Below are 12751 nucleotides of genomic sequence, written 5' to 3'. Positions count from 1 at the left end.
TAAGTCGGAGGCCTTGTTCGTCTCCTTCCAACCTGGGTCGCTGGGTTCAAGGGTGTCTTCGGCTACCATCGGCCGTTGGCTGCGTCAGGCCATTTCGGAGGCCTACGTGGCCTCGGGGCGTCCGGCTCACTCTACCAGGAGCGCCGCAACCACGGCAGCGTGGGCCACGAGGGCCCCGTTTGAGGACATCTGCCGTGCGGCCACCTGGGCTTCTCCGACCTCTTTCATCCAACACTATCGTCTGGATGTCTTCGCGTCCTTCGGCCGTAGGGTTCTGCAAGGGGTGGCGGCTGAGGCTCCCCTTGGGCCCTAGGGTTCTTGTTTTCCCTCCCTGGGACCTTAGCTTGGGTATGTCCCACATGTGACCATTCCCTCCTCCCACTCTGGAAAAAGGACGTTGGTCTTACCTGAACGTCTATTTTCTGAGGGGAGGAGGGAATGGTCACGACCCGCCCTGGGTTCTGTCATTTGGGGCCAAGGGGAGGGCCCGGGTGTTCCCGGGGTTTGTTGTGTTGTTGTTTTTTGTCGTTTCAGTTGTACCGTTCATGTTCGAGAATCTGGGCTAACAGTGGACAGGCACCAGTATTTATAGATTTCCTCTCAGTCTTGGACCAATCAGGCTGTGATAAAACCACATGTGACCATTCCCTCCTCCCCTCAGAAAATAGACGTTCAGGTAAGACCAACGTCCTTTCTATCCTTCACTGGTAAGGAAGTTCACCTGTTATTGCCACAGATATGACTCATAACAACTTAGAACAGTGTTTACATTAGCTGGTCCTACATTTTTGAGTGCATCCCTTGCTGAATTGAGAGGCATAATTGTTCTCTTTGCTTTAAAAAAAAGTCTTGAAAATGCATCTTTTTAGACACTCTCATAGTTAATTCCTTTAATTCATTGTTAATATTCTCGCTTTTAACTTGAATTTATAATTTTAAGGCTCTCTTTCTATTGTAAATCACCAAAGACTTGTTGGTGGTGCACAAAGAGGTTATTTATTGTTTTACATCAGAAAAACCATTTTGAGTGCTATATTTTGCTTCAGGGTGTAACGTCTTTCAAGGCTAATAACACATGGATTATGTTGTAGTACTCTGAGAAATAATTAGGGCATGGAAAAATCTGGCCTTTAGAGAAAGTGCTGCTCTAACTAAAAGAGGCTGGAAAGACAATCCATTAGCTACTGCTTTTATGTTATTTAAAAAAGCTTTTGTCTTTAAGTTGATATTATTATTTCTCATAGCACCTTTCCACATAGTCTATGTTTATATATGTAATTTCCTGAATTGGTTAAATTTATATCTAAATGAAGACTGAAGGCAGGCTGTAGATACAAATCATTGGATGATCAGAGAAGTACTATATCACCCCTGGGATTTTAGGCAAGAACTGTTTTTATTGAAGCTTTAAAAAAGGGCTTGCTACTTAGATTGACTAAATTTTACCATTTTCCCCCCATCTGTAAGAATTTAAGAAATGTTTGCATTAGGAAATCCTAAAATAAAGAAAATCCCTTTCTGCAGTAGAAAATGTCAAAATGTGATATCATCTTTGGAATATATAACTAAATTGTTTCTAGATGAAAATTTGCTAGTTTCACTAGTTAAAAATTTGAGACTAAAGCACAATTTTATACTGTCTACCTCCCCATCAAATGAATTAATGTCTTTAAATTTTATATCAGCTGTTTGTTTTTAAAACAAAGTTCTCTTCATTTATCATTGGGTTGCAATAATATTTCAGGATAATCTGACAGTTTTAGGAAAATTTTCATGCTGTCAGTCTTGTAGAACAGTCTTAAATTGGGGGGAGGGTGTCTTGTTTTCAGAATATTGTCAGGCTCAGTTACCCTTAGCAGCTTTTGTCTAGAAATAAAAGGATCCAAACAGCTTTGAACCACTTGTGTCTCTGCCTGCAGTTATCAACACCTTTTATTTGATACATTAATCTATAAAGATTTATATTGTCATATGGTATTTAATAACCGAATCTATTACTGACTTCTCCACATCTTTCCTTGGGGGACCTAGTTAATGAACCAGATGTGTTTTGGTGGCAAATAAGAATCTCTTTAGAGGTGAAGATGAACACATCTAGCTAATTAAAAAGCATTGTTTATATCCTTCCCTTTCTATATTCTCCACTGCAGGGATAAAAATCTAGAGTGTTAAAATCAACCTAATGTAGGTTAAGGGAAAGAAACATGGTTGCCAAAGAGGAGGAGAAAAATGGTGGGGAGTAGTCTAGTTAGTGGCTACTCCAGTGATGGCTAACATTTTCGTTGCCGAGTGCCAAAAGTATGCATGTGCGTGCGTGAAAGTGCGTGCTCAAGCATGCACCCATAATACAATACACATGCACACACCTGCACGCCCCACATTCTGTGCATGCAAGCATGACCTGCCCCTGCGCATGTGTGCATGACCCCTCACAGGGCATGCACATTTTACTCCCACATGTGCCCCATCCCTGTGAATCTGTGCACATCTCCTGCATGCCCTCCACCCCCCGCATATGTGTGGCAGAGACCTAACGACCAGCTGGCCGGCAGGAGGCACGCATGCATGGGGGATGGAACTGAGCTGGGGCGACATGCATGTCAACTGTGGCACACGTGCCATAGGTTCACCATCACGGGGCTAGTCTCTTCTGAGCCTTTAGTTCTGTCTAATACTTCCCATATTTTATTACTATTAACATGCTGCAATCTCTAATTCTTTGATATCAAGTTCTAGCCTCATAAAATTTCAGTGCTTAGCATGAAGCTCTCCATCAGGCTTATTGCCTCTACATGCAGTGGAATTTTGGCAAAAAGTATTCTTGTTTGTGATCAGAATATTGATATGAAGGGTTCCACTTTGTGATAATCTAGCTATGACAAAGGTTCTTCAGCAAGGCATCCATATTGGGTTTTCTTAACATAAATAATTTGGGTGCATACAAACCCACTGAGGTTGATTACAGGTCTTCTGCAACCTAATCTCCCCCAATTGTGTTTGGAATTTTGATGTAGTATTTTCTATTTGAGATTTTTTTTTTAAAAAAAATGAAGTTGTAACAACAAGAAGAACTAATACAACCTAAAATAGAGCAAGAAGGGAGAAGGAAAAAAGGAGAGATAAAAGAAAGCTAAAACTGCAAAAGAAAACTAAGAGGTAGGTAAAGAAAGAAGAAACATATAAAAAGGAATATATAAAGAAGTGGTTACCCATCTTCTTTATGGCCGATTTAAGTGCAATATTATTTTTTAACCTCTGTCTGTAGGATTACATCATGACACTCTATAGTCTATTCTATTTAATCATCAGGAGCGTAAATCACAAATTCATTTTCTTCTTTTTTTACACAAAAAGCCCATAAGGAGTTTCCAGGCATCAATGTCTTTTCTGTAATCAAACAAGACAGTTTAGCCATTTCAGCAAGTTTTGTCATCTTCGCCAATCATTCCTTTATTGCCAAATCTTTCCATTGTCAGCATACAATAATCTCATTGCAGTTATCATATATAAAAACAGTGTTCCATGGCTACTTTCTAACTGTTTATCCTAGGAGAAGTTTTGCTTTCAATTGAATAGTGATTGATGCTTCAAAACCCCTGAATCACTGTATATATTTGTGCCCAAACCTTTATAACTTTTTCTCACATCAACCAAGCATGATAACATGACCATTCGTTCACATTTCCATCATCAATTTGATGTGCTTTCACATATTCTAGATGATTTTTCTGGTCAACAACAGTATAAAATTCTCTCTAAGATTGTAACAAAATATACATTTCTATCCTTTCAACCACATACCACATGTTTCCGCGTTGTTGTATCTGTGAATCTTTGTTATTTCTTGTCTATAAAATGCTTCTTGGGCTGAGAACCAAAATGATGTTTTCGGGCACTGCCTGGATTGTGTCTTTCCATATCCTCGATGTCCAATACAATGATTTTTGAAATCTACATTAACCTTGACTCTATTGTACTACAAGAATTCATGCCACCCAAATCTCAGATCATGATTTTCAAACTCTAAAAGTCTTTTATTTCTTAGCAGCTCCCATTTTTTCATCCAAAGCAAAGGAGCTGCAAAATACAATTTCAAATCAGATAGACCCAGTTCTACTCTTTCTTTTGCACCTTGTAACATATTTGACTCATGCCTTTTTCTCTTGCCATACAAATTTAGATACATCTTTTTTGCCATTGTTTAAATGGTATACCAGTTGTCAAAACAGATATTGTATGAAACAAAAGCATCATTGTAGGCAAAACATTTATTTTTATCTCAGAGATCCAGTGACAATTGTAGTTTTTCCCAACTTAGCATGTCCTTTTTAATTTCATTTCACATCTTAGCATAATTGTTTGAAAATAATACAAAATTCATATTTGTCATCGTGATAAGCAAATATTTTATTTTTTCACCTCAATCTTAAAATCAGTTTTCTTCATCAGTTCTATCTGACCCCTTGATTTCATTGCTTTTGTTAACATCTTTTTCTTTTCATTATTAATTTTAAAATCTTCTACCATACAAAATACTTTTAATTTTCTATCAATATCTTTTCAAAATCACCTTCAACAGATGCTCTTACCTTACAAATTTCTCTTGTAAACTTTACCTGTCTTGTATTAATTCCAACAGGAGCAGAGACAAAAGATATCCTTGTCTTGTTCCTTTTTGTATCTGACAGAGTTTTGTTAATTAGTGCTTTCTGTGAGTTGTAAAATGATCATAGAATCTTAGAGCTAGAAGGTACCTTGGAAGCTTCTAATCCATCCCCCTGACCAATACAGGAGTCCTCATATCATCTCAAATTGTATGACTGTTCATCTATTCTTGAAATCCTCCAGCAGTGGAGCACCTACAACTCTGGGAGTCAGGCTGTTCATTGCTTAATAGTTCTTATGCAAGAAGATTTCTCCTGATTTCCAGGTTGGATTTCCCTTTGAAGACTTTGTCCTACGCTCAGATTTTATGGAGAATAAATCAACTCCTCTTCCCTAAGGCAGCCACCCTTCAAGTATTGGAAGTTTGTATTCTATCTCCCCTCAATCTTTTCTGTTTGTTGAGTTAAATATATCTAGCTCATTTAGCCGTTCTTTGTGGGATTTAGCCCAGATGTTGCCCTTCTATGCATTCTTTCTAGGGCTTCAGCATCTTTTTTGTTTTGTGGTGACCAGAACTGAATATAGTATTCCAAATATGGCCTCTCTAGTGCATGTCAGAGCAATACTACTGATTTCGATGCTTTTCCTCTCTTAATGCAGTCTAGGACAGCGTTGGCTTTTTTGGCACTTGCGGCTCACTGCTGATTCAAATTTAAGTGGTGGTCACCAGGACCACCTAAATCGCTCTCTTTGGAACTACTGTTGAGCCAGCTACTACTGATCTACCAATGTATCTAGTTTTTCCTACCTAAATGGAGGATTTTAGTTTCGTTAGCACTGAACTACCTCTTGTTGTATAGGGCCCAATGCTGGAGTTTGTCAGCTCCTTTTGATCTTACCCATGTAATAATATACTATGCAAAAATATTCTGTTTAAAAGAGTTCAAATTGTCAAAGGCCTCTGCATCTAAGGAAATCAATGTAGCTTGTTTTTCATTGTGTTGCTACAAATATTCCAAAATGTCCAACACACTTCCAGAATTAACCCTCAACTGTGTTTTAGGTAAAACACCCTAATTATCATTGTGAATTCTTCAAAAGGATTATCAACCTATAAGCCAAAATCATTGTAAACAACTTGTAATCATTATTCAACAATAATAAACAAATAGTTTGTTGAAATCAGATCTTGGCCCTCTTTAAGTATTAATGCTACATTAGCTTCTTTCCAGCTGTCCAGCCTTTTTCTCCTGGGTGAAATAGAATTCATCATATTTTGTAAAGGTTGTAAGAGTTCATCCTCAAAACATTTGTAATAAGAAGCTGTAAATCTTCTGGTCCAGGCATCTTTCTTGTTTTAGTTCTCTTCCCCCCCCCCCCTTAACTTCACAGACTTCATGGTCTGATTTTATGTCTCTGTAGCCTTTGATAAATTTTGTTTCTTTAAATATTCATCCCTACTGTCCAGTGAAATTTCATGTCCTTTGTATAAATTAGAGTAATATTGATAAAACATTTTTTGCATGTTCACATTATGTGTTGTTACATTATTTTCTTATTGTAATTTTAATATCATTTCCTTTTCCTTTTTGTAATTTATATGCCAGCCATTTCCCTGGTTTGTTTGCAGACTCATTTATTTTTGTTTTGCATAATTCATTTTTATTTCCATTTTGCTTACTGTTATCATAGACAATTGTCACTGTAGAAGCTTACTTCATTGGGCAATACTTATGTTCTCTGGAAGCTTCTTTACTTTTTCTTTTTATTTCATCCAAAATAGCTGGCATTTTGTATTGCCTCTTCTTTTAAATTTGCTAGTTCACTATTATGTTGTATAAAATATCATGAAAGCTTTACTTGCATCCTAAATCATCTTTACAGCTGTGTCTTTGTTAAGATGGCACAACCAACATGTCACCTGTTTCCTTCAACAAATACACACACTAATTTACAAAAGCAAATATTTATAAAACGTAAACATATTGGTTACAGATACCTAAAGAAATCCTTCCCTGACCTGCCTAATATTCACCCTGCTTCAGAATCAGGTAACAAGATCAGACTTGGAACTGTAAGTCACTCACCCTTCTGCATAATCACCTGTCCAATTCAACCCATACTTCTCAACCTCATCTCCAGCAGAGATTTTCTGGGATCCATTTCTACCTTCAGTGGGCTCTCAAGCAGTGCACCCTCAGAGTCTCGTGTGGTGCTTTTAATTGCTGGACACTTTACTTTGCAGGATTCTCCCAAAATAAAAATTTCCCTGACTAAATTCAATTTCCTCCAAGTGTACCTTCAAATGGATTCAGAATCGGAAAAGCAAAAGGGTGGTGAAAAGCAGGAGGGGCAGATTGTGAGTAATTGGACCATCTCTCCTCTCAGGCCTCTGCTCCAAGTCATGGCACCCAACTACTGCAACCAAAACCTGGGTCACCCAAAGCAACGAAATCATTTCGAAGATACAACATAATTTTATCTCCATGCTATACAGGGCATATTGGACTCCCAGCAAAGCTTTGACTGAGCAGCCATGAGCAATGAACCTGGGCTTGTATATGTTAGATTGCAAAGGCAAGATAAAAAAAAGAGGCAGACATAATGGAAATTACAGCATGATATAATAATATTTAGATAAACCTATACATGTGACCTTATGATATATTTATCCCTTCCTACTAGATCAGCATGTTTGCCACACTATCTTTGAGACATGGTCAATGAATTTGGTTTACTGGACCTTAGATGCATGAGTGAGCCTGTTTCACTCAGGATCAGTTCAGCTTGTTGTGAAAGTTTTCTTACAAAGAAAAGCAGTCCATAATCTTTTGAGGGGAGAGCATATCTTGGAGATTTGGTACATGTGAATTTATCACCACAGTATAATGCAAGAGAAGGATTTGAAATTTCATGTTTCAGCCATGAACATAGTTATGCTTTACACCGAAGTAAAGTGAAGGATTTTAAATAATATACAAAAATGGCAAAAAAACCTAGGATAGTCAGTCATATTTGTGTTTATTAGCAGAATGCTTGCTCCAAATGGGAAAAAAATGGATGGATAGGATTAAGGATGAATGAGTGTTCAAAGAATGTGAGCTGAATAACAAGGAAACCAACCAGCATGAAATAAATTCATGTGGGTTGGTCATATGAGAGTTGAGTTTCAAAATAAATATGTAAAAGAAACACAAGAATCAAAAATAAGAGAAAGGCTGGAAAATTGTGATAGCATCGAGGTGATAATTTCCTGAGAAAAAGAGATGTAAGCTTAACACAGGGTGATGCGGAAATGGGGTTTGAATATGGTGGAAGAAGAAAAAGCTGTGGAACAATATGCAAATAAGTCACCATTTGCGAATAGGCGGCAGTGTACATTTTCTAAATAAATAAAAACAAATAAATGGTCTTGGTGTGAAGTAGCGGTAGGTGTGCCTGTGGAGATTCTCAATCATCCAGGTCATGTTTGTCCCAAAGGTGTTTTTCCAAAAGGCAATTGGATGTGCTTGGTTTTTTTTTTCTTTGAAAATATTTCTCTTGTCATCCAAGAAGCTTCTTCAGTGACTGAAGAAGTTTTTTGGGATGAGAAGCAAATCATTTTCAAAGTGGAAAAAAAAGTCCAGTTGTCTTTTGGAAAAGCACCTTTGGGCTAGATATTTTTTCTTATCTTGTATCTTTGCCTTGCTATTTATTTCTTAGTTTCTTTTTATGCTTTGCATAACATTTTCACCATGAAGGGAGAATATGTGTATGGATATGTACTGTATGTATATTATCAAGTCCTTCCTAAGTTGTAGCTAGAAACTGATGTGTGAAAAGCATTTGCTGTCAAGGCTTTTCTGAACACACACAGCTGCCCTGTTTGTGCTGTAGGTGTTGTGGTTTGTACTTTATTTCTCCATGAAGACAAAATGTGACACAGACTGTTATCTTAGACTGGTATCTTGAAAAGAAAGGGTGCATAACTCTTACAGCCTCAAGGAGGTTTTGTACTACCTTACTATCAAGCTGTGAGTCTCTCTATGTGTGTTTCTCTATGTGTGTATACAATTCAGGTAGCATAGAGGCCGGACCCTTGGGGGTGATTTGTGAATATAGTTCTCAAAGTAACAGGAAGAAAAATAGAATGCTGTTTTACCAAAATGTCATGTACTGTATTTTTCTGTTTCAACTGATAAAGAACTGTTTCTTCATTAAAAATTAATGTTCTGCCTTCTCCCTCCCCCCCTAATGCATGTTCAAAAATATATAATGCATTAAAGAAACCATCCATTTAGGCCCACTCTGATAGAAGATACAAGTGGTGGTATAGGAGATCGATTTTCTGTAATAGCTGGTTCTGTGCAGTTACTCCTGTCCTGATAGTTTATCTTTTCTGAAGACAAGATTTGTTTGTGTTCCTCAGTTTATAGGGTTGAAGGCTGATATGTTCCTGGAAATGGAATTGGCATGGTATAGCTTTAATATTTAAAATGTAATATCTGAACAATATATAATTCACCCTCAAGCCTTTCTGTAAAATCAAATGGAGAACTAAAACTCCCTTCTTCCAATTTAAACATTTCCAGTCTTGAAATGAAATGAAATGTATGGAATATATATTGGCTTTTATTTAATACTAAACAGAATTGCTTCCCTTAAAATAATTAAAAAATTGATATCTAATATTGTTCTCTGTGTTTGTTGATGGCTTGTTTTCCACAGAGAGTGAGCTAACAATTGAGGAGTTATTTTCATAATTTCCTTTGCCATCCTGTAGTACTAAACATGAACAGCTCCACAATCATCCTTAAGATTCTCCTTTGTGTCTTTACCTATACGGCAAATAGAAATGAAGAGAATAATTGTTGAAGGTTGAGATAGATATGACATCAAAATAGTTTGGAACCAAATTCTCCTAATACCCTCCGAACTGTTGTTTATTGAATCTATAACTCTGGGTTGGGGAACTTTTTTGAGACTAGGGGCAACACTTTGAAGTGTTGACCCTGCAACCCTCTACCAGAAAAAATGGCTGGTAGCTGTGGCCCTCTCCAGCTCCATTTTCACTAGCAGAGGGCTGCAGGAGGCTGTCCCAGCTGAAAACAGAGATTGGGAGCCTGTTTTCGCTGGCAGAGACACCATGGGCAGCTCCTTTGCTGTTTCCAGGGCGGTCCCGCATGGAATTCGGCCAGAGGGCCTTGAGTTTTGACACCCCTGCTCTAATGCATATCTTGGTGGCAACAATTTTGTTCTGGCTGCAGTAAAATTATGCGTCTTTTACCCTGTGGATTAAAGTCCAGTACTTACATCAACAGTAATACAAAGACTCTTTAGTTAATTGAATCCAAATCTTAACAATTATGCTTTGCATTCCCCAGAATGCATCAAATTCACTTCCACTTTTGGAACCTACATTTATTTTCCCCTTAGGGGATCATATGAGGTCTTGCAAATGAAAGTACTGACTGGAATTAATTTTTGAGAAGGAACGTTGGCCCACCTAATCCTAGAGGATAAAATTGTTTCATCAAAAGAAAGGCATAATCGTGGCCTTATATTGTTGTAGTGTCTAATCCCAGTTCTTGGTGATCCTGGGATTTGAGAGACCCACCTTAGAGATAAGGGGCTGAATCTTTGACCAGAGGAATAAAAATAAGCTTATTATTATAATGATGGCTTCTGTGGTTCAGTTTTAACATCTAGCTACTTAATGACTTCCTCTTTGTCTCGTATAAAATAACTTCCTTACTGGCTACACTTAGTTGTCTGCCATCCTTGATTCCTGAGAGAATATTTAATAATATTCAGTCTGAAGGTTCCCAGCACCCCCCCCCCCCAATGAAGCAGTTAAGACAAGTGCTGCGTATTTTATATGTTGCTGTGCTACCATCTGCATTGAATTTGAATTAATAAGTCTCTTGCTGGGTCCTTTTTTAGCTCATCCAGAAGAGTTGAATGCTTTCTTTTTGCTATGGATTAATATACATACATACATATATACATACATACATACATACATACATACATACATACATACATACATACATAATACATGGCCCATTTTGTTTATTTGTTTACTTTTTCCTGTTTAGTCGTCCTTTATTATTCATTGTATTAATTGTCTGATTCTTGTATTCTTCATTTGCTTTTTTAACAGTTCTATTGGATTTTGCCTTTCATTGTATATGCAGGTGAAACTCAAAAAATTAGAATATCGTGCAAAAGTTCATTTATTTCAGTAATGCAACTTAAAAGGTGAAACTAATATATGAGATAGGACTCATTACATGCAAAGCAAGATAGTTCAAGCTGTGATTTGTTATAATTGTGATGATTATGACGTACAGCTCATGAAAACCCCAAATCCATTATCTCAGAAAATTAGAATATTACATGCAATCAATAAAACAAGGATTGTACATAGAACAATATCAGACCTCTGAAAAGTATAACATGCATATGTACTCAGTACTTGGTTTGGGCCCCTTTTGCAGCAATTACTGTCTCAATGCGGCATGGCATGAAAGCTATCAGCCTGTGGCACTGCTGAGGTGTTATGGAAGACCAGGATGTTTCAATAGCAGCCTTCAGCTCTTCTGCATTGTTCAGATTCATGTCTCTCATCTTTCTCTTGGCAATGCTCCATAGATTCAATATGGGGTTCAGGTCAGGTGAGTTTGCTGGCCAATCAAGCACAGTAACCCCACAGTCATTGAACCAGGTTTTGGTGTTTTTGGCAGTGTGGGCAGGTGCCAAGTCCTGCTGGAAAATGAAGTCAGCATCCCCCTAAAGCTCATCTGTGGAAGGAAGCATGAAGTGCTCCAAAATCTCCTGGTAGATGGCTGCGTTAACCCTGGACTTAATAAAGCACAGTGGTCCAAAGTCCTGTTGCTCAGTGGTCCAAAGTCCTCTTTTCTGATGAGAGCAACTTTTGGATCTCATTTGGAAACCAAGGACCCAGAGTATGGAGGAAGAATGGAGAGGCACACACTGCAAGATGCTTAAAGTCCAGTGTGAAGTTTCCACAGTCTGTGTTGATTTGAGTCATGTCATCTGCTGGTGTTGGTCCACTGTGCTTCATTAAGCCCACTGTGCTTCATTAATTCCTACCCCCCACCCAATCAATCTTTGTCACAGATGTCTCTGGAGGTCTGAGGGTTAAGTATAGTTACTGAGAAAGTAACTATATAAACAGGGGTGGTTTTATTTTCCCTACAAGTTCACCAATGTCATCCACATATGCGTTCTGCCATCCGTGCATGCCCTATGGCTTGAAAACGTGCCTAAATAGGACGGCATAAAGCTGGGGCAGATGGGCGAAACCACCTGCGATTTCCACTACTGGTTCAGGTGAACCACTCCAAACCGGCTGAATACCACCTCTGTATATAAAATTTAAAAATAGAGTCCCAGTGGTTGAAGGTTTTATCTGAATTAGGGCCTGATTGAGTTTCCACATTTCCGTTTTCCTCTCCTTTTCCCTTCTCATAAATGAGTGTCGATGTTTTTATCTTACTGGGCTGTTGAACTCTACAGTATATTGATTTATTTATTTTTTGTTCACTGTCCCCCCTTTTCTCTTCCAGGGTAATTCAAATGGCATTGCTTCTGTGGATGTTTCAGCTGGTTTTGTTGGACTAACTGACTACGTAGAAATTCCTGCCATTTTTCTTACTGCACTTGCAACATACTCAGGGCCTCTGCTGTGGGCCATTCATTTGTTGTGCTATTTGAGTTCTGAAGTGGACAGGTAAACTTTTTATGCCATCATTTTATTTATTTATTTTTATTCATACAGTCGCCTATCTTAACCAAGATAATCCTCAATATTAAATAAAAGCAGAATGAATAAAACTTACCCAACCCCATGACAATATTGCGTACCCCAAGTGCAGTGCCGCAATACCACATAGACTCCCCATGCTCTTACATTTGCTGGGCTCCTGCTCCTGTAAAATCTGTATGAAGGAGCCAGGTTTCACCACCTTCCAAAAGACTAACAGGTCAAAAGCTTTAAAAGATGGCTTGTACAGTACATAGAGCCATATGTTAAAATCTACCATTTCTGAATGCTGAGAGTTAACAGGTCAGTGTTGCTGTGAGCCAGCCAGATAAGAGGTGCCTTAACAGATAGGTTGTTACATGCCTGATCTCAACTGTG

The 12751-nt window shown here is 38.1% G+C and overlaps 1 protein-coding gene across 1 annotated transcript in view; it reads left to right on the top strand.

Moving 5' to 3' along the window:
* Nucleotides 1-12751, top strand: part of PIGG (phosphatidylinositol glycan anchor biosynthesis class G (EMM blood group)) — a 68507-nt gene that overhangs the window by 47602 nt on the left and 8154 nt on the right. Inside the window, exon 12 of the mRNA XM_087716263.1 lies at nt 12177-12340. Coding sequence (XP_087572389.1) covers nt 12177-12340 — 164 coding nt within the window. The remainder of the gene's footprint in view (nt 1-12176; nt 12341-12751) is intronic.

Source organism: Thamnophis sirtalis, unplaced genomic scaffold (genome assembly GCF_051295495.1).
Source record: "Thamnophis sirtalis isolate CommonGarterSnake01/CBP01778 unplaced genomic scaffold, rThaSir2_p1.2 scaffold_5, whole genome shotgun sequence".
NCBI lineage: Eukaryota > Metazoa > Chordata > Lepidosauria > Squamata > Natricidae > Thamnophis > Thamnophis sirtalis.
This window is presented reverse-complemented; position numbering and strand designations above follow the sequence as displayed.